A 23,284-nucleotide genomic window follows, 5' to 3' on the forward strand; every position below is an offset into this window, starting at 1 on the left:
CTGCTGCCTTGTATCCTATAGAGAATAATTTCTAACTAATGAACATTTTAAAGTGGTTGTAAGCCCTTCCATTTACCCAGTGAGGTGACTGGCCTCAGGTGACACAGAGATGAAACCAATCCTCCTACATAAGTTGTACCTGTTTATCTAGTCTTCTCTACATCCATTCAAAGTGCTGAATTTATACAGCTTGTCTGGGAGTTCAGAAAACGGGGCGGAGAGCTCAAGTTACATTCTGCAGACCTCAGTGAGAGCTGATTGGAAGGAAGGGACACACCCCTTTAACACAGGAACAGAGCTGAGGCTGTCAATCTGCTGGAGCTTCCTCCCCCGTCAGCATTTTTCTCTGTGTCAGGAAAACTTGTGATTTATGCAGAGGAACGAGGAAGCAGACAGGAATGACACTTAGTGCTCAGGATTGAGACAGGTACACACTATACAGGGATATGCTTTGCTCATATTTCATATCTGAGGTTTACAACCACTTTAATATTCATTGAAAATTGTAATTTGTGTAAATTGTCCTAAAGTGACAGATGTTTTTATTAATGGATACTCCTTTTTTTACTTTTTTTTTCTTTATTGCAAGCAGTGTAAGAACTTGCCTTTTGACTTTTATTGGCTTATTGCAGTTACTGTAGAGCTGAGCTCAAGTTGTCAGAGGCAGCTCAATTAGCCACCGCGGTGCTCCTGTGCCAACCAGAAACTTGGTGATAGGAGGAGAGAGCAAAGTGACAGAGATGGACTTATTCTGCTACTTCTACTTTCACTGTCCAGTCAGGCTGGGGAAGGGACCAGACCTATGGATGTTGCTGAACTGGAGAGAGATGTCCCGAAAAGGGGAAGTTCACATTTTTTTTTTTTTAAGGGGGAGCTGGGGGGGGGAGCGAGTACCTAGCTTTTCGAGGTACCCTCTTCTACTTCGCCGGAATCTGGAATCTTATTTGTAGCTGCTGAATTTTAATTTTGGAAAGCCTGGCTGAGGAACCGCGTTAATGAGTCCTTTCTACCTGCAGCAGCTGCCGAGTATCCTCACGGGAGAAGTTAATCCTTAACCTCTTGGCGCTGGCCGAACGCAAATGTGTGGCCTCCCGGTGTCTGGGCCTAGACACTGAGCGTTCTGTTAAACCACATATGTGCTGAGAGCGTGCGCCCTGCGTGCTCCCAGCACACACGTTCGGTACTCTCAGAAAGGTCCTGGTCTGCACTTTCGAATGGGACCTTTCCCGATCATGTGACAGCGAATTACGGCGGTCACATGACCCTAAAACCCCGTCCCGGCTTCTGGAACTCTTAAAGGGCCAGGGGGCGCCAAGGGGTTAAAGGATGTTCACCTTTGGTACATGTTCCACCTGTTTTGTAAACAATAAATCACTAAAGACAGCGCTCCTCAAAAAAAATATATCTCTGAATATGTGAGCTCAGCAGATTAATATTGGTGCACAAAATAAAATCTGAAATCATGCAGTACATAATACCACACAGAGCAAACAAAACAAACACAAAATAAGATGTGATTTAACTTGAATACACAAATAGTGTCCAACAAAAGTGTCCATATAAATAATAATGTAAAAAAAAAATCAATAAATTTTCTTCACTAAATATTATGATAAACTTCTGTGTAATATAACCAAATAACAGCATGAGACTCCACCACGGAATGAAATGAATACACTCACCAGAGCTCCATGCTGGTAAAATTATAAACCAGCTACAAGCGCTTAAATTCTGGGAGCAACGATCTGCAGAGGCACACACCAGCTGATGAAACTCCTTCAAATGACAGTTGACTTTTTCATATATTCAGAATGGGATCATAAAGGAAGAGAGAGGAATCCACATAGTGTAAAAACATCCAGGCATTTATTCAGTAAAAAAGGTATCCAATACACTCACATTTACCAGTGTCAAAGCTGACACTAGCACAAAATGCATATAGCACTAAGGATCAAAGGTTTGCTCTGGTTCCAATAGGACATCGGCAGCTCAGCCATATGTGGTGACGTCATCTCCAAGGCTGTGCCCTACGCGTTTCGTCATCCGACGTCTTGGAACATGTAACATATTTCCACTGCTGCAGCCTCTGCCCAAACAACCTCCCCATACCAGCGTGACAGCAGTACGAGGAGGATTTCCCCGTACAAGGACAAGCAGATATCCTGACAGGTCTAAACTCTCTGCAGTGCTTTACAGACTCGTGCAACCAAAATGTATTCAGTAAAAAAGGTATCCAATGCACTCACATTTACCAGTGTCAAAGCCGACACTAGCACAAAATGCATATAGCAGTAAGGGTCAAAGGTTTGCTCTGGTTCCAATAGGACATCGGCAGCTCACCCACATGTGGTGACGTCATCTCCAAGGCTGCGCCCTACGCGTTTCGTCATCCAACGTCCTGGAACATGTAACATGTTCCCACTGCTGGAGCCTCTGCCCAAACCACCTCCCTGTCCCAGCCTGACAGCAGTACGAGGAGGAGTTCCCGGTACAAGGACAAGCAGATATCCTGACAGGTCTGATCACTCTGCAGTGCTTTTACAGACTCCTGCAACCAAAATGTATTCAGTAAAAAAGGTATCCAATACACTCGCATTTAACAGTGACTAAGCCGACACTAGCACAAAATGCATATAACACTAAGGATCAAAGGTTTGCTCCGGTTCCAATAGATATCGGCAGCTCACCCACATGTGGTGACATCACCTCCAAGGTCCTACCCTACGCGTTTCGTCATCCAACGTCCTGGAACATGTAACATGTTCCCACTGCTGCAGCCTCTGCCCAAACCACCTCCCCATCCCAGCGTGACAGCAGTACGAAGAGGAGTTCCCCGTACAAGGACAAGCAGATATACTGACAGGTCTGATCACTCTGCAGTGCTTCACAGGCTCCTGCAACCAAAGAAAAAAAAAATGTGCATTTATTATTTTTGATCAAAAGGTGAACCTATCCTTTAAGTCAGAAATGGCAGCAAACACAGAGCTACAGCCTGGGCAACTACGTTTTTTTAATATACATGTCACATGTACAGGTTTGCAGCCTCTTGCATTTATTCTTGAATGTGTTTGTAGGCTCTAGTCCAAACCTGTAGCATTGTGTTGTGGTGTGTGTTTTTTTAGGACAACTGGTCCTTTAATTAAACACATCAAAATGTGTTTATATGAAGTGCGGTTCTCACATTCGATTATGTGGCGCTAATGAAGTGCGATTTATTCTCTGCCACCATTTATCACAGCGTTAAATCTTCATTATGCTTTCCTTATTATCTCCACGTGTGTGATATCAAGAAATACAGGTACTGGTAAAGAAGATCCCAACTCTGTGTACTTCTTTTACCAAAGATTTTATTAGGCATGTTCAGAAACATACAAATTGTGTGATACAAAAGATAGGGGAACAACACACAGCAAGCACAGAAATACACATACAAGACCCGCGCTGGAGTCCAGATAGCACTGTGGAATATAAAAGGCTGCGAGATCCACAACCACTTTCAGCAGCAGTATTATTATTATTATTAATATACAGTATTTATAAAGCGCCAATAGTTCGCTCAGCGCTGTACATTACAAAGGGGGACAGAACATGTGACAGAACAATACCAATACATTGTAAAACATGAGGGGATTGAGGGCCCTGCTCCTTGGAGCTTACAATCTAGGAGGGAGGGGATGGTGGCACAGGAGGAGATAGATGTGGGGGATGGGGTGGTAGGAAGAGTGGAGGAGGTTGGCAATTAGCAGGGGGTGGGGTAGGCTTCCCTGAAGAGATGGGTTTTCAGGGTGCGCCTAAAGGAGAGGAGAGTAGGTGATAGTCTGATGGGTTGGGGCAGGGAGTTCCAGAGGATGGGTGACACCCTGGAGAGGTCCTGGAGGCGGGCATGGGAGGAGGAGACCAGGGAACTAGAGAGGAGGTCTTGTGAGGAGCGGAGTGTGCGTGTTGGGTGGTACTTGGATATTAGGTCAGAGATGTAGTTCGGGGCAGTATGGTGGACAGCTTTGTACGTCAGCGTTAGGATTTTGAATTTGATCCGTTGCGCAATCGGAAGCCAGTGGAGGGATTGGCAGAGGGGGGTGGCGGAGATGGAGCGGTTGGAAAGGTGAATGAGTCTGGCAGCCGTATTCAGGATCGACTGAAGCGGGGATAGCCAGTGGATCCAGCAGTAGGATGGAGTTCCTATTTAGGTGAGATGAGGACAGGACAATGAGGACAGTGTTTTAGTTAAACATGCAAGCTTGACAACGCTGCTTACGGCTTGACCGCGTTGCTTCAGTACAGGGGTGTCAGTGTTGCCAACACAACAAATAGCTTTTATTCACCTGCCAAGTTCCTCTCAGGATCACCAAGTAAATTTCAAAGTAGAACTTTAACCCACCAAAAAAAAATGTCAGCACTTGGAGATGGAAGATAATGCTAACTCTATTAACCCCGTCCTCCTACCTAACCAGCATAACTCTGCGTGTGTCAGAGTGGCTGCTGCAGGGGAGAGGAGGGCGCGCCGACAATGAATGAGCCATGGGAATGAAGAGCTCTGGAATTTCACAGCTGACAACGAATGAGCCGTGGGACTGACCAGCTCTGAAATTTCACAGCTGACAACGAATGAGCCGTGGGACTGAAGAGCTCTGGAATTTCACAGCTGTTGTCCAGTGCTCTTACCTTAGGTTCACATCTGTGCAGGTGGTGCCGCTGCGGATCCGCACAGAAATCCGTGCAGCCGCACCACCCGCATAGAGAAGTGCGAACCCTCGGGTGGGTGCCATTAGTTCTAATGGCACGCCGCCCGCACTGGAAAACGCAACCGTACTGGGAACTGAGGTTCCAGTGCGTGCTGCGTTTTCCAAAGAAGTGCAGGGACCTCTTTCCCTGCGAGTCACGGGCACGGGAGTCCGTTCAAATGAATGGGCTCTCATGCCCCTGCAAAACGCGGCCCGCATGGCCGCGTAGATGGGACTGAAGAGCTCTGGAATTTCACAGCTGTTGTCCAGTGCTCCCTTACACAGGGGAGATGGAGCTGCTGAATCATGTGACCAGATTTATAAAATAAAAAAAAAATACATGACCCTGAAGCTAGTGGAGATCACTAGAGTAGCGGTGTCTACCTAACTGATTTCCAGGTTCCAGGGCCATTGGACTGGTATAGTATGAAGCTAGACCAAAGTATGCATACCTGGAACTCCTTTCCTACTGGCATTACATCATTCCTGAACAGACCATGTCTAAATCTGAACTTCCATACTATGCATTGGCCAATAGGAATACCAAAGTAATGGCATGCATGAGTTGCTTTTTATTCTGACTTCTGCACTGATATCCATTCTACATTTCCTTCCAGCTGAAGGAGGATCAGCAGAAACTGCTCTTAAGACGAGACTTTGAGCTGCAGAGCCTGAGCCTAGAGAGGAGACTGGAGCAAAAGTTCTGGAGCCAGGAGAAGAACGTCCTCCTGCAAGAAGTGCAGCAGTTCAAGCAGAGCTTCTTTCTGACCTTCATGAAGCTCAGGTGGTTTCTTCAGCGATGGCAGAAGGGAAAGGTCCTGCCAAGCGAAGAAGAAGACTTTCTGGAGGTAAGTGTTTGTGAGGCTGCAATGTATCCCCTTTTGTAATGTATAAAACCTGCCTATGAGTGAACAGCTAGGAGCAGACATTATTATTATACAGGATTTATGGCACCAACAGTTTGCTCAGCGATTTACAATATAACGGGAGACAATACAGTTCAATATAAGAGGGATAGGAGGGCCCTGATCCTGGGAGCTTACAATCTAAGAGGAAAGGGCTAGTGGTACAAAAGGTAACAACTGTGGGGGATGGACTGGTAGGAGAAATAGATGATTCCGTTATTAGCTGAAGGCAGGTTGGGCTCCCTGAAGAAGGTTTTCAGAGATCACATAAAAGTGGGCAGAGTAGGCGATAGTCGGATAGATTTGGGTAGAGTTCCAGAGGATGGGGAGGCTCTGGAGAAGTCCTGGAGACGAGCATGGGAGGAGACAAGGGAGTGAGAGAGTAGGAGGTCGTAGGAGGAGCGGAGAGGACGGTTTGGGTGATATTTGGAGACAAGATTTGGTGACACAGTATAAAACTAAAAAAAAATGGCGGTATGGGGATTTGCAGGAACCATTGTTAGCATTCCCGTCTCTTCATATTTTTATGTGCAAAAAAATGCTCTTACCCACCTAGTAAAATTGTGCATTATCATTGGCAATTGGTCATTCTAGGTAAATTATGAAAACGTAAGAATCGATTATGTGGCAGATGAGCGTTCTATGGGAGCCGTGTTGCCTGCAAAGATTTTTTATTGTGTATCCAGTTGTGAGATTTTATACAGCTCCATCACACAGGACATTCGGGTGGATGGCAGCATACACAGCAAAGGAACGCAATGGTAGCCTCTCTATACCCCCATCCTGTTGACTGGATACTGAAAGAGCAGAAGGAGACTCCCTGTGCTCCCTGTGTTATCTGCACCTACTGCATGCAGCACACATATGGAGGCAACTGAAGTAGATTATATTAGGGTAGACATTCTCCACCGAGGGTTCCTCCTGAGGGTTGCTGGGGGTTCATTTAGATGTCGCTGATTGCATGCCATCTGATGGTGCCTACATGATTCTAAGGCCGTGCCACTGCAGCTTACTGGAAAGCTCTCCCAGGTGGGGGGCAGGGGTGTTGTTGGTCAATGTCAGACTCTCTCCACGGGAGGGGTGTTGGTTCATGTCTGTGGGGGGCAGGCAATCTTTGTGTTGCCTAGGGCAGCACAAAACCTAAATACACCACTGATTAAACCGACAGTCTGCAGGAGTCCTGCATAGCACCCACGATCTGCTGATCGCTGGCACCTTCCTTTATTTTTTTTGCAGGTTACAAAAAAAAAAGTGCATTTTTATTTATTTTTAAAGGTTAACTTATCCTTTTAAGAGAGCCGTAAAAATATATATAACTTGTAGATTTCAGAAGAAGATGTAACCGAGATGATCTGTGATTTTTTTTTTTTTTTTTTTTTTTAATTGTTAAATCAGAATTTACAAAACCATTATTTCAAAGCTGCAACCTAGACTTCACTTAGCCGATTGTTTTGAATCTTCTGTATGTAATTAAATGCCGTATCTAAGCCAGTCACCGGTTCCGCTGTCATGTTAGTGAGTCGGATCTCTAATTGATCTTAAGCAAGCCAATTAGGAAGCTTATGTGTCTTTGAAGAATTATGCAGCAAATGGATATTGTCTCGCCTAAATAGCTGAGTAATCACAACATCCCATTGTAATACCGGCTGATACGTGCAACTATGACAGCCATTGTGCAGAGCGCCCTTTATTGGTCCGGATAATTTTTTTGCAGTTAAGCCGTTCTCCTGTACTTTACATTGTTCTCCCGTTGCTAGAGGCTAGTATTTGTCACATGATTGATCACACACAGCCCCATCCTTTCCTCTTCTTATACATTGGCGTGAATTGGTAACATGAGGCTTTTTGGCAGCACTCAGTAGGGAGCCATTGGCTTGGCATTAGGAGTCCGCCCCGAGGCCTTGTGTTCCTGGTCCTGACAGCAGCTGTTATGGATGAAGCTTTACATGTGACTAACCCCATCTTCCCACCGAGTACCCGGCCAGGATTTTATTAGACTAATGTGGATTATAGGAGACACAGAGCTGGATCGAGCTGATTATCTGATGCTCAGAGAATTACAGGAAGGCGACATATGCCATATAAACCAGTTCAGAGACAAGCGGCAGGGTGAAAGGGTTAAAAGGTCAGTTACCCCCCCCCCCATGAATGAAGCTTGCATATTAACCCATCAGGAGGGTTTATGCTTTCAGGATCTGAGATTTATTTATTTCATGTACTTATATATCGCCGTCAATTTACGCAGCACTTTACATATATATTGTACATTCACATCAGTCCCTAACCCTCAAGGGGCGTACAATCTAAGGTCCCTAACCCTCAAGGGGCGTACAATCTAAGGTCCCTAACCCTCAAGGGGCGTACAATCTAAGGTCCCTAACCCTCAAGGGGCGTACAATCTAAGGTCCCTAACCCTCAAGGGGCGTACAATCTAAGGTCCCTAACCCTCAAGGGGTGTACAATCTAAGGTCCCTAACCCTCAAGGGGCGTACAATCTAAGGTCCCTAACTCACATTCATACATACACATACTAGGGACAATTTAGACAGGAGCCAATTCACCTACCAGCATGTCTTTGGCGTGTGGGAGGAAACCGGAGTACCCGGAGGAAACCCACGCAGGTATAGGGAGAACATGCAAACTCCAGGCAGGTGATGCCGTGGTTGGGATTTGAACCAACGACCCTAGTACTGCCAGACGGAAGTGCTAACCATTTAGCCACTGTGCTGCCAGAGATGCATGTCATGGGAATAAGCACAGAGGAGGATTTTATTTGCTTTTTTTTTTTTTTAACACAAAGCAGTGTTATTTTATTTATTTATTACAGGTACTTGTATATCGCCATCAATTTATGCCACGCTTTACATATTTATTGTACATTCACATCAGTTCCTAACCCTCAAGGAGCGTACAATCTAAGGTCCCTAACTCACATTCATACATACACATACTTGGGCCAATTTAGACAGGAGCCAATTAATCTAGCAGCATATCTTTGGAGTGTGGGAGGAAACTTGGAGTACCTGGAGGAAACCCACGCAGGCACAGGGAGAACATGCAAACTCCAGGCAGGTGGTGCTGTGGTTGGGATTCGAACCAACGACCCGAGTACTGCCAGGCAGAAGTGCTAACCATTTAGCCACTGTGCTGCCTGGTGTTTAAAGCAGCCTTTCTCAACCGGGGCGCCTTGAGGTTTCTTCTGGGGCGCCTTGGTAAAATGTCTAAAATGTGCCCAAAACTTGTATACAAAGTTATTTTCAAAGTGATTTGTCATCAAAATAAAGCATGGAGACATGGATGGATGGGGGAGTTTGCTTTGAATATAAAAAATGAATTCGTTTTTTGTGGTGCTCGGATACAGTGTGTAGTTCCTCCATGGTGCTCGGATACAGTGTGTAGTTCCTCCATGGTGCTCGGATACAGTGCGTAGTTCCTCCATGGTGCTCGGATACAGTGCGTAGTTCCTCCATGGTGCTCGGATACAGTGCGTAGTTCCTCCATGGTGCTCGGATACAGTGCGTAGTTCCTCCATGGTGCTCGGATACAGTGCGTAGTTCCTCCATGGTGCTCGGATACAGTGCGTAGTTCCTCCATGGTGCTCGGATACAGTGCGTAGTTCCTCCATGGTGCTCGGATACAGTGCGTAGTTCCTCCATGGTGCTCGGATACAGTGCGTAGTTCCTCCATGGTGCTCGGATACAGTGCGTAGTTCCTCCATGGTGCTCGGATACAGTGCGTAGTTCCTCCATGGTGCTCGGATACAGTGCGTAGTTCCTCCATGGTGCTCGGATACAGTGCGTAGTTCCTCCATGGTGCTCGGATACAGTGCGTAGTTCCTCCATGGTGCTCGGATACAGTGCGTAGTTCCTCCATGGTGCTCGGATACAGTGCGTAGTTCCTCCATGGTGCTCGGATACAGTGCGTAGTTCCTCCATGGTGCTCGGATACAGTGCGTAGTTCCTCCATGGTGCTCGGATACAGTGCGTAGTTCCTCCATGGTGCTCGGTTACAGTGCGTAGTTCCTCCATGGTGCTCGGATACAGTGCGTAGTTCCTCCATGGTGCTCGGATACAGTGCGTAGTTCCTCCATGGTGCTCGGATACAGTGCGTAGTTCCTCCATGGTGCTCGGATACAGTGCGTAGTTCCTCCATGGTGCTCGGATACAGTGCGTAGTTCCTCCATGGTGCTCGGATACAGTGCGTAGTTCCTCCATGGTGCCTAGCTTGTTTTAAAAAAATAAATAAAAGGAGCAGCCTCTCTCCATACCACTTCTTTGGGCCTTAGGCCATCATGGGCACACCCCCTTGGGCAGGGCCATGGATAAGTGGGTACCACCAGTTCTTCTGTACAGGGCCCAGGCCAGCAGGGGGGTCCAGGCAGCTGGGTGAATGAGATGTGGGCAGGGAGGGTGATTGGCACAACGAGGGAGGCATTTACTGGAACTGATCCCCTGTATGACTCTCTGCAGCAGCTGAAAGCTGGCGTCTTCTCCTTTCAGCTGCTGTAGAGCTAACCATACATGGGATCAAATTTGCACCCATCACCCTCCCAGTGCACCATTCATTTCCCCCTATAACCCAGGCTCCCCTGTGTACCCCCACCCCCACAATGCCACCAGTTTTCCTTTACTCCTTTCCACCAGCAGCTACAAGCACACAATAGGATCTTTCCGGATGGAGAGTGTGGGAAGGGTCCAGTAAATGTCACATTTACCAGCCCCTTTCTTTTCTGAATGAACACAATGTGTGAACAGTACCGATCACTAACTGTGTTCATTCATAACTGAAGCATAGTCAACTGTGGTGTTTTTTTTCTTTTTTTTTTTTTTCAGGGGGTTGGGTGTCAGGTTGGCTGTATGGGGGCCCCATGGTTGCTAACAGCAGCCCTGCTCTGGGGTGCTTCATCACATTGACCTAGACTCCCCGAACTCCTACATATCATTACTTGAGCTCTGCAAGTGTATAATATGTAGGTGGGGGCGGGGTGCTTAAACCTGGAGTTGGCTCCTGTGCCTCATTCTTCCGTATAGTGTGGCCGGAGATCATGGTTTGCTTTAATAAAAGATGGTTGTTAAGTGGGTTACAGTTTGCTTCCTCTTTGGAGGAAAAAAGATTCCACGACATCCTCCCATCTCGTGTTCTAGAAGTAGGTCAGTTTTGGGACACGCTGAATGCTGCGTCTGATTTTAGCAAACGGAAAACATGTACAGCCTTCAGGACATCATTTTTAAAGTTTTTTGTTTTGCTGGAAAAGATTAGGATGTGTAAATAATGAGATCTGAAGTCTGCATTGTAGTCGAGGAGTCCCAGTCAAAACTGTCAGCAGATGGTCGTATTTGCGTCTTTACAATATGTTGTTCTTAATTGGAGTTGTCGCGGTACCTCTGCAGCATCGCAATGTTCTGATTAGCGGTGGATGTTTGCAGAAAAGAAATCTAAAATCCACCATATTGTCTGCAACTAATTAGACAAAAGAACAAGTTGAGGCCAGTCCTGTGCAGACAGGAATCGGGGAATGTCAGCCGTAGAATGGCAGCATGTGTTTCAAATGGAGAATGGTGAGATGCCCTTCATGTTTAGGGCTCATGTACACTGCAGATGATAAACGCACGTTTAGGAGCTTTTCTGCGCTTTCCAGCAGCCCCTGAACTCTCCCTAATGTTCTCCTATGTGTCCATGTACACATCGTCCTTTACAGGCAGTTGAGTTTACAGTCAGTTTTTTGAACGCACCAAACTTGCATTCAGGAGTAGATTATATCAACATTTCAAAAGCTTGTAAACGCAGCTAACTGCATTTAAAAGTGTTTGCGTTTGGAAATTTTTTTTAACTCTTCCATTTCCAGATGCTGTCCAGAGCCTTTTTTCATCATCCCCAGTCCATCCCCTAACGCCAGGGTACTAGGTGTAATCCTAGACTCCAATTTGTCCTTCCAGGTCCAATCGCTGACAAAATCGTGTAGACTTCACCTCCGCAACATCTCCAAGATACACCCGTTCCTAACCTCGGAAACCACTAAGCAACTCATTCACTCCCTTGTTATATCTCGCCTCGACTATTGTAACTCCCTCCTCATTGGCCGACCTCATCGCAGGCTATCCCCTCTTCAGTCTATCATGAATGCTGCGGCCAGACTCATCCACCTCACTAACCGTTCTGTATCTGCCACCCCTCTCTGCCAATCCCTCCATTGACCTCTCTGCCAATCCCTCCACTGACCTCCACTCGGTGCCCTCCACCCCTCTCTGCCAATCCCTCCACTGACCTCAACTCTGTGTCCTCCACCCCTCTCTGCCAATCCCTCCACTGGCCTCCATTCGGAGTCCTCCACCCCTCTCTGCCAATCCCTGTACTGGCTCCCAGTTGCCCAACGGATAAAATTCGAAACTCTAACAATGACATATAAAGCCATCCACAATTTACATAACCGATCTTATCTCTAAATATCACCCAAACCGTACACTCCTATCCCCGCAAGACCTCTTACTCTCTAATCTCCTCCTCCCATGCTAGTCTCCAAGACTTCTCCAGGGCATCACCCATCCTCTGGAACTCCCTACCCCAATCTATCAGATTATCACCTACTCTACTTGCCTTTCGGCAATCACTGAAAACATTTCTCTTCAGGGAAGCCTATCACGCCCTTTGCTAATTCTGGAATCCTCTAGTCTTCCAACCACTCCATCCCCCACAGTGACTACCTACTGTACCATTCACCCCTCCCTCCTAGATTGTAAGCTCCAAGGAGCAGGGCCCTCAAATCCCTCTTGTATTGAACTGTATTGTTACTGTATTGTCTCTCACTATAATGTACAGCTCTGAGCAAACCGTTGGCGCCATATAAATCCTGTATAATAATAATCATGAAAAATGCATGCAAAGCGGTTTCCCGATACTCATATGGACCCGGTACACCATACTTTGAGGTTTCGCATGAAAGAAAATGTCAGTCACCGCTGCAATAATTTCTGCACAGAAATGAGCTGGAACACATCCAAACACCACAAAAAAACAAACTTTTTTTTTTTTTTTTTTTTTTTTTTATTTGTAGTACAGACAGGGCCGGGTGCAAGTGTTTTTGTCTCCACAGAGGAAGGTGTATTTTGCTGCCACTGGGCCCTGAAACACTGCTGGGATTTCAGTGCAGCAAAAGCAGTGTGTTGTCGGCTCAGTACAAGAAATTTGGGCCTCACTGGATTTCTTGCAGATTAACGGGTATTCTTTTCTGTACTTGCAGCACGTTTTTATGGACCCAACATGGGAACATGTACATGTATTGCAGAAATGTACTGAATAACAATTTTTGAAGTTTTTTTTTTTTTTAGCTTTTTTGCATTCGTAAAATTTTTATTCCGTTTTTCATTGATTTGTATAAATAAAATAGCGTGCCGTAATACCTCGCAGTAGCACTGTTTAAAGCTGTATTCACAACGAATGTATTACATCTTTTTTATTAGGTAAACAGTGTGAAGGAACTCTACATGCTAATAGAGGAGGAGGAGTTAAACCTTCCGTGTTCGGAGTACAAAGCCTGCGACGGAGAAAGTTGGCCGCAGAACACGGTGAATGTCAAACATTTCTTCATGTTTATTTAAAACCTGAAAGTGATGAATTATCCTCATTACTTATGATGCATTGTTCAATATTATGGGAAAAAAAGACTTCTGTTTTGTTCTGGTTTTACCTGCTAGAATAGGTTTCTGTTCCCATTACTTAGGTTATGTTTTGACATGTAATTGTTGTTTATTGTTTATTTTATCTTGCAACTGGTTAAATTTCAATACACCAAGAGGAAAAAAAAAAAAGAAATCTAGTGGCCAAAAATTATGGTTCTGACAGGCGCAGGTTGCCCTTTTGTATGGTCTTGTGGAAATAACCTCTTAGGACCCGTACACAAGGGACAAATAATGGCTGGTACTGGCCAGTTCAAGAGAAACCGGCTTGTGTATACAGCCGGCAGTTCAACACAAGGTAGCTGAACGGGCATGCTGGAAAACCAGCACCTGATCAGTGTTGATAGCCAATGGCTGCGTGCGCTGACTGGTGTGTTCTGGCATCCCATATGGAAGAAAAATATATTTAAAATGTATTTTAAAAATATTCTTCCCAAATATATTGAAATTCTACAGTTTTGGCCATATTATATATATATATATATATATATATATATATATATATATATATATATATATATATATATATATATATATATAGTAATCCTACACCCACAGTTGATCCAGAGGAAGTAAAAAAAAAAAGTAGAGCTTTCTTTTGGTGGTATTTGATCTCCTCTGCAAGTTTTCATTTATTGCACTATGAACCAATAAAAACCTGAAAATTTTGAAAAAATATTAATTACACCCTAACCATGTTGAAAAGCGTTTTTATTACAAAATATATGAAAAAGTTTTAAAAATACATTTTCAAATATACTGTATATCTTTAAAAAATACAATTCTACATTTTTGGAATGCATTTGCAAATATATTTAAAAAAAATATGATAATGACTTTTTTTTATAAGTTAAAAAAAAAATCTGAAGGATATATTTTTAAAAAAATGTTTTTAAAAATATATTTTGTTAAAATCTTCAGATTACATTTTAGCCTAAATTGATGAAGAATTCTTTTTTTTTATTGGATATGTTGTACAGCAAAAAGTCAAATTTTATATATATATATATATATATATATATATATATATATATATATACCGTATTTGCCGGCGTATAAGACGACTTTTTGACCCCTGAAAATCTTCTCAAAAGTCGGGGGTCGTCTTATACGCCGGTACACATGTTTAGGGGGGCTGCGGCATTAAGTACAGGGGTTTGCAGGGGCTGATGTCTCTTACCTGGATCCAGTCCCACGACGATCCGGTCCAGGAAGCGCGGCGTCTCCTTCAGTTCGGCCACTGGATGTTCGTGCGGCTGCTCGGCTCCGCCTCCTCACCGGTGATTGGCCGCCAGAACTGTAGCTCAGGAAAGGCACACAGGTGGCCAATCACCGGCGAGGGGGCGGAGCCGAGCGGCCCCGCGAAAATTGAGTGCCGGAGCAGCAGGTAAGTGTTCTGTGTAGAGGTGCTGCTGCAACCACATATGCTGGCTGCAGCAGCACCATACGAGAACAGGGTCAGCAAGTCTCAGTGGGAGGAATAGTGCCCCATCATTGGTGTCACTGATACCAATGATGGGGCACTATTCCTCCCACTTACACCAACGATGGGGCACTATTCCTCCCCCCCACTGACACCAATGATGGGGCACTATTCCCCCCCCCCCACTGACACCAACGATGGGGCACTATTCCACCCCCCACTGACACCAATGATGGGGCACTATTCCACCCCTCACTGACACCAATGATGGGACACTATTCCTCCCACTGACATCAATGATGGGGCACTATTCCTCCCACTGACACCAATGATGGGGCACTATTCCTGCCACTGATACCAATGATGGGGCACCATTCCTGCCACTGATACCAATGATGGGGCACCTATTCCCCCCACTGATACCAATGATGGGGCACCTATTCCTCCCACTGATACCAATGATGGGGCACTATTCCTGCCACTGATACCAATGATGGGGCACTATTCCTCCCACTGACACCAATGATGGGGCACTGTTCCTCCTACTGACACCAATGATGGAGCACTATTCCTCCTACTGACACCAATGATGGAGCACTATTCCTCCACTGATACTAATGATAGGGCACTATTCCTGCCACTAATGCCAATGATGGGGCACTATTCCTCCCACTGACATCAATGATGGGGCACTATTCCTCCCACTGGTGTGCATTGGAAAAGGGGTAGTCTTATACGGCGAGTATAGCCCAAACACTACATTTTAGCAGGAAAAGTAGGGGGGTCGTCTTATACGCCGGCAAATACGGTATGTATTTGTTCATAGCGCAAAAAATTGAAAACTCGCATTTATGTACATCGTTGCATGACCGTGCACTTGACTTGACGCAGCTCCGTATCGCCAAAAATGGCCTGGTCAGGAAGGGGGGGGGGGTAAATCTTCCGGTGGTTAAAGTGCACCTGTCACGTTGATTTTAAAATCTGTTATGTGTTTATTTGGTGAGGCGTTAACACCAGACTCCCAAAAATATAGGCTATGTTGTGGTGGAGGTTTGTAATGTCCATCTCAGACGCGTAGATTGTTGTTTATGCCTTTTATCCTCTCGTCTTCTTTTTACACCTTGCAGACCATCGAGTCCATCAAATCCCTTACTGACGTTAAGAGAATTCTCAAAGACCTTTGTAACGAGTTACAGGAAGAAAGGAGAGGAATGAACGAACTTCAGCAGCAGTTTGCAAGAGCAAAGGCAGCCTGGGAGATGGAGAGGACGGAGCTGAAGGTTAGTCTGGACTTTATGGTCTGAAACTGATGACTCAGCGGGGCCAATAGACAAACCGGTTCCAGTTTTCATATTTCAGATCTGAAATCGTGAACGTAAACCAGTTTCTCTATCACCTAGAGCAGGGGTGTCAAACTGGTGGCCTTCCAGCTGTTGCCAAACTACAAGTCCCATGAGGCATTGCAAGATTGACTGTTACAAGCATGACTCCCAAAGGCAGAGGCATGATGGGACTTGTAGTTTCGCCTCTGCCTTTGGGAGAATAACTGTCAATCTTGCAATACCTCATGGGACTTGTAGTTTGGCAACAGCTGGAGGGCCACCAGTATGACATCTACGACCTAGTGTTTTGATATTTATACAGTATGAGAAAAATGAGTAGAATGTCATTGCTGACCACCTCCTGAATATACTAAATATCTATAAGACACAGAGGGCAAACCCCCCCTTCCCCATTGAGAGCCAATGGCAAACTGCCATAGTGGTCACATGATCGGAAGCCGGTCCCACCGGCAAAGGATCTTTGACCTGGACCCAGAGCTGTCTTTGACAGCCCAGTCCTTGTGTGCTGGGAGCTCTCTCAGCACAAGAACTTCAGCCTCCCTGCAGTGATTATCTGTTGGACATTGTAATGAAGTTAAAAGAGAAGTATGGGGTTTGTTTGTTTTTTTTCCCCCCAAACTATACTTACTTAGGTGGATGCAGCATCAGTCCCCCGCCAGCTCTAAGTGTGAGAACTCAGCGATCACATGACCACTGATCATTGAGTTCTCGTGCTGAGCAGAGAGTAGTGACTGTTGGTTACCGCTGTCTGCACTGGAGCAATGGCTGTAGAGGGGGGGTGGCTGGCTCAGGGTCTCAGTGGCTCGCTGAGAGGCTGAACCCGGTGCCCCTCCAGACTCTAGGGTGGATCCCCACTTTAACCCCTCGCCTACCGGGCACTTATACCCCCTTACTGCCCAGGCCAATTTTGAGCTTTCAATGCTGCCGCACTTTGAATAACAATTGCGCGATCATACAACACATATGAAATTTTTATCATTTTTTTTCACACAAATAGAGCTTTCTTTTTGGTGGTATTTACTTGCCGCTGGGTGTTTTTTTTTTAATTTTTTTACGCTATAAACAAAAAAAGAGCAAAAAATTGGAAAAAAACGTTTTTCCTTGTTTCGATTGTAAAATTTAGCAAACAGGTGATTTTTCTCTTTCACTGATGTGTGTTGATGAGACTGCACTGATAGGCAGCCCTGATGGGGCGGCGCGGATAGGCAGCCCTGATGGGGCGGCGCGGATAGGCAGCCCTGATGGGGCGGCGCGGATAGGCTGCCCTGATGGGGCGGCGCGGATAGGCTGCCCTGATGGGGCGGCGCGGATAGGCTGCCCTGATGGGGCGGCGCGGATAGGCTGCCCTGATGGGGCGGCGCGGATAGGCTGCCCTGATGGGGCGGCGCGGATAGGCGGCCCTGATGGGGCGGCGCGGATAGGCGGCCCTGATGGGGCGGCGCGGATAGGCGGCCCTGATGGGGCGGCGCGGATAGGCGGCCCTGATGGGGCGGCGCGGATAGGCGGCCCTGCTGGGCACAGGTGGGTGGCCCTGCTGGGTACTGATAATCAGTGCCAAGCACTTCTCTGACCATTGCTGGTTATAAGCAGTACTTTCCTCATGCTTTGACAGCGCGAGGAAAGTGCAACTGATAATCAGCAACTGTATTTACCCAACGATCTGCTGTGTCATTGGACACAGCTGATCATGTGGTAAAAGGCCACTGTGATTGGCTGTTTACCATATCACGTGATCAGTTGTGTCTGTAGGACACAACGATCACCGGCGGTACTGGGGGCGAGTTCTGGACGTCCTCCCAGAACTACACAACCACGTTGTAGCCGTCCTTCAGCTATAGCGCAGTAGTAGTTAGTCAGGCTCTTTCCCCAGTATGAGTGATGTCAGCCAACAGCAGGCTTCAGCCCGTTGTCAGCTGAAAAGGGGTCAGAGGACTGCAGAACGAACTTCACTCGTGATCCACAGGAGAAATACAGCCAAAAGTCTCCTTTAATTCACACTGATCCCCCTACCACCCCAATGCCTGTGTGACTTCTGTGTCCTAAATCCAATTTCTACTCCTCCTTGCCCTAAACTCATTTTAAATATTTTCTTTGCTGACAGTTAACAAGGTAATGGGTTCACCACGTGCTCTCCCTGGGTCTGAAATGGCAGTTTCCTCCAGAAAAAGCTGAAGTGAAACCTCCATTCATGTCCTATAAGTAGCCGCTCAGCTCTGTACAGCTGACAGCAGGCTTGGAGAGCAGTGATTGACTGGCCGTTCTTCTAGGAGGCCTTCAGTCTGTGATTACTACATTCATTCCTTTGTCGTCGTCCCCCCCCCATGTACAGCTAGACCTCCCTGCACATGCTTTGCATAGTTTATATACAGTTTGAGATTGCTCATCCCCTGCTGTAAATAATGCAGGCCAGATGCAGAAAAGGTGGAGCAGGGCCTAAATTGGTATCTCAGACTCAATGTACAAATAAATGGAGTGTGTGTGTGTACATTTCATGTACAATGGCACGTTTAAAAAAAAAAAAAAAAAATCTGGCAGGTTATGAATTTGTAGCAAATCAAATAACAAAACCGCAAACTTCTGGTAATATGGGCCCAAAGAAAATTCTGTTTTTTAAAAGGGACTTCACCCCCTTGAAGTTTTTTTTTTTTTTTTTTTTTTTCCCCTTTCTTCCTTCTTTTACTTTGGCTGTTGGTCTGGTGTCACCTGCCTCTCCAGGTCCCATGCCCCCATCTTCAATACTGTCATCACAGTACCTGCTTTCTCTTCTGGTTTCTTGCACCCAGCCCCCTGATGATGCACCTCTGCGCATGTGTGTGGGCATTGCCCCCAAAGTCTCCTTGGCTGGCAGACCAGAGTATCCCAGGAGGCTTCAGTAAAAGAGGGCGACAACATCCTAGGTGTGAAAACCAGAAGATGGGGCCTGGACCAGAACAACAGATCTTTGAGAGAATAAAGAAGTTTTCTAAAGTGTGTTCATGAAACGGGAGAAAAGAGGATGAAGGTCCACTTTGAAGCAGAAGTCTGGGAATTATTTTTCCCTTGCAGTGGGACTGTGCCTGCACTGCATCATGGGTTAACTGCTTATTTTTTTTGTCTAGGGGGTAGAAGAGCACAGGACTGGTCCCTACCACTCTTGACCCCTCTCCCGGTGGTCTATTAGTCTAGTTCGGTGGACCTGTTTCTGACGTCATCATGCCCATTGACCTGCTCTGGACATGAGGATGGCAAGAACAGTCCACCGCTGGAAGTGGGGGAGCGCTGTTTTGCAGAGGATTGCAGGATTGGGTGAGTATAGGTTCTGTGTTCACCCCTAGACAAAACAAACAGTTAACCCACCCATTGTGGACATGTGACTCTGATTAGGGTTGTTCATGTCCTCCCAGCAGCAGCTCTGTCTTTACGATTCTCATGACATTTATAGCTTGTAAACATGTGTTAAAGTGGTATTAAACCCAAAACTAAAAATATATTATATTGCAGCTTGGCAATCCTTTAGATGTGGTGGCTACGTTAGTTTTCTTTTGATTGGCTTGATCTAGCCAGTAACACACCTCCAGTATTAGTGAGACACCACTCTGGCTGAAGGAATACAGGAGGCACAGCAGACAGCAGCATTGTCAGTCTGGGGGGAAAGGGAGTAGTGTTAAATGTATTAGCAGATTTAACTATACTAACAAATTGAAGCCAAAGTCCGGCTCAGACTTTATAATCTGTTACAGCAAGCTTTTTTTTATTTTTTTTTCTAACCTTACATGAATAAATAATGACTGCGCATTATAAACACCCCTGCCAGTGTTAAATGGTTTGTCCCATCCATGTAAACTGCTACATTCTGCTGGAGAGCTTGTGCTTTTGAAAAACACTTGCTGGCTAGAGCACCAGATGAAGATAGAAGAAAGCCTAAAAAGAAAACAAATGCAGCCATCACATCTAAGAATTAGTAAGCTGCCATATAATGTTTTCTTTTGGGTGTAATACTGCTTTAATGTCCGTGTATTAAAAAATAAGTTTCCTTATGGGACGGAGAGTATACTGTATATCTACCCAAGTAGCTTGTAGCAGATTCTGCATTTTTATGCAAATTGGCACCCGCCCTGTGTGATGTCCCGTTCAGAAATGTGACATGGCACGCAGTTGCTAGAGCTGCCCATCTAACCGCTTATTGAGCCACTTCTACACTCTTGTGGTGCCGTGTGACACATACTTGAGCTGCAGTCATTATGTTCGTCATAGATGTGGTTGGAAATCTGATATTCATTCCACAAGTAGGAGAGGCCCGGAAACCTGATATCTGCCCAAGCAATGAAAGAGTTAGGAAGATGATAGCCATTCATTCAGTGGGGAGAGGCATGATGAGTACTGCTGGAGTGACAGGCAGCACACAGACCAGAGGTCAGCAAACTTTTAACTCCGAAAATAAAAGCAAATGCATCCATGCAGACTTGTGCAAAACGCCAGTCCAAAACTTCACACTGCCAAAAAGGTTCAGAGTAGCCTCTTCTACATGGAATTACTGAAAGGCTCATAGAGATTTACCAGTTGACAAGCAGCGACGTACCGGTAAGTTGCTGGACTTGAAGTGGTTATACCGGGATTGAAGGCATTATCCTGGCATCGTTTTTTTAGAGCCAGTGGTCTGCTTTCTTGTAATGGCAATCCAAGCAGCTAACTAGCTGCTGGATTGCTTTTACAAGTAGTGGGAGGGGGCATACCTTCATGAAACCGCTTTGGATTCAATTGTCCAATTATTTTTGGTTCCTTGAAAAAGGGGAGGAGGTGGCTACTCTTAAGAGCTGTAATTCCTAAACTCCTCCTCCAATTTGGATGTACATACCCTCAAATTAAACCTGGGAGTGTGTACTTTCAGCCCATATTCACTATATAACTATAGCTTGAATATGTTTTGGTAAAAAAAAAAAACCTGCAAAAAACTAAAATTGTGTGTGTGTGTGTATATATATGTATGTGTGTGTGTGTGTGTGTGTGTGTGTGTGTGTGTGTGTGTTTATGTATATATATATGTATGTATATGTGTGCGTGTGTGTGTATATGTGTGTGTGCGTGTATATGTGTGTGTGCGTGTATATGTGTGTATGTATATGTGTGTGTGTGTATGTGTGTGTGTGTGTGTGTGTGTATGTATGTGTGTGTGTGTATGTGTATGTATGTGTGTGTGTGTATGTATGTGTGTGTGTGTATGTGTGTGTGTGTGTGTATGTATGTGTGTGTGTGTGTGTATGTATATGTGTGTGTGTGTGTGTGTGTGTACACATATATATATGTGTGTGTGTATGTGTGTATACATACACACACACGGGGTCCCGGGGGGGGGGGGGGGGGGGGTTCTCTCCCGTCAGCTCCTGCACACTGCATGGCTGTGCATAGCACAGCCATACAAAGAAGTGTGCTTACAGTGAAGCACTAACACAGCACACCATGCAGGAATATTCGATTCCTATCGCCCAACGCCTTGGACATGTAGTTCTGGGCAGGTAGTTTTTTGTTTTTTTTCTACCTTCAGCCCTGCTGCGGGCTCATCGGTCAAGTTGAAGCATTTGGGTGCCAGCGCTGCCGCCCGATTGCTTCCACACAGTACCAGCCTCTCCCACTCCTACCCCCCTGCCACGTGAGGTCTCCCAGGCTCCGCTTGCCCATCTGCGGGTCTGGGACCAATTTACGTGTTTTGGGATTTTTTTTAGCAGACATTTTGGCCTACATTTATGATGAAATTTTGATTTTCTTAATTTTTTTTTTACTGGACATATATAATATTAAAAAAGTCAAAAATATTGTTTTTCTTAAAATTGTCGGTCTTTTTTTTTTCTTTTTTTTTTTTTTATAGTGCAGAAAATAAATGCACAGGCGACCAAATACCACCGAAAGAAAGCTTTATTCGTGGGAAAAAAGACGTAAATTTAATTTGGGTGCAGCATTGCATGACTGCGCAATTGTCAGTTAAAGCAAAGTAGCGCCGTAACTCCTAAAATAGCCTGGTCAGGAAGGGGGGGGGGGGGGGAATCCTCAGGAGGGCAAGTGGTTAAAAAAAATTGTTTGGGAGTTCCAAGTAATTTTCTAGCAAAATAAACATTGAAAAAAAAGTGTCAGAAAATGTAAACCTCTATTATGGGGAAGCTCCAGCAGAAGAGACATTTAGAAGAACACATTAATAAAAATACTTGTTTTTTGTCCCTTTTTATAGCATTCACATGACAGTCATCCAGAGCCATGAGCAAGGAGTGCAGTGTCACCCCATATCCCAACGTTTAGCCCTCTCCTCCTCCCATTAGCCAGATAAGCTGGCGGGCGTGCAGGAATTGCTGTCATCACCTGCACACCAGCTGACATTTCAGATCGGGCAAGAAGTGGGAGTAATGGCACGAGCCTTGGACAGGGGGGGGTAGAGGGGGCAATTCAGAGGTAATGGACACAACATGACCACATTCTCTATGTGTGCAGCTGTCCTAGTGCTAGGTTACAGGCGCTGGTTTGGGGTCAGGCAGGTGTTCAAACATAAGCCGTGATGTGTATCAGGGTGTCGCTAAATAATTGCAGTACCAGAGCATGCGCTTCTTATACCCCCCAGCTTTCTGAGATCTAGAAGATGGATACCTTTTGGGTAGAGGACACACCTGCCGCTCTCCCAATTATGCAGAATACATCGGAAAGGATTGGTTTAATCCTGCTTCACCCCTCCTATTCTTTTGTTTTGGATTTTCAGAACAAATGCAATCATTTGGAGCACAGGTGTCAAACACAAGGGCCAAATCCGGCCCTCCAGGCCATTTCATGTGGCCCTTGCACCTCTCCTGCAGGTACCCCCTTGTCTCCGCCCCCACCTTGTCTCAGCAGAGAGGTGAATAGAACTCCTTTGCCAAATCCTGCACCTCTCAGTGCAACTGCAGCACCCCCTCATCTCTGCCTCCCCTGGTCTCGGCATTCAGCAGACTCTGGTAACTGACTCTACTCCTCCTCTGGTCCTCCTCCAGACCCTGCACTTTCTGCTCCCAAAGGGGGTGTGTGGTGGTGATAGGGAGGGTGTGGGATTCTTGACATCTGATGTAATGGGGGGGGGTGCTCTGGATATCTAGTCTTACAGATACAACTGGCCATTTGAGGGCAACCATAATGCTGATACGGCCCGCGATGAAATGGAGTTTGACACCCTTGATTTAGAGCTTGGTTGAGGTTTATGATTTGCACAGGAAAAGTTTGATGGTCA

At 45.7% G+C, this 23,284-nt stretch overlaps 1 protein-coding gene across 1 annotated transcript in view; it reads left to right on the top strand.

Annotated features, from left to right (window-relative positions):
- Positions 1–23,284, top strand: part of LOC149430698 (microtubule cross-linking factor 2-like) — a gene marked incomplete at its 5' end in the record, with an annotated part of 42,684 nt that overhangs the window by 158 nt on the left and 19,242 nt on the right. The window contains 3 exons of the mRNA XM_089666083.1: positions 5,339–5,569; positions 13,084–13,188; positions 15,850–16,002. Of these exons, the coding sequence (XP_089522209.1) occupies positions 5,339–5,569; positions 13,084–13,188; positions 15,850–16,002 (489 nt within the window). The remainder of the gene's footprint in view (positions 1–5,338; positions 5,570–13,083; positions 13,189–15,849; positions 16,003–23,284) is intronic.

The sequence above is a fragment of the Staurois parvus genome, unplaced genomic scaffold (assembly GCF_062004578.1).
Source record: "Staurois parvus isolate SC_StPar_1 unplaced genomic scaffold, SC_StPar_1.0 ptg002520l, whole genome shotgun sequence".
NCBI classification, from domain to species: domain Eukaryota; kingdom Metazoa; phylum Chordata; class Amphibia; order Anura; family Ranidae; genus Staurois; species Staurois parvus.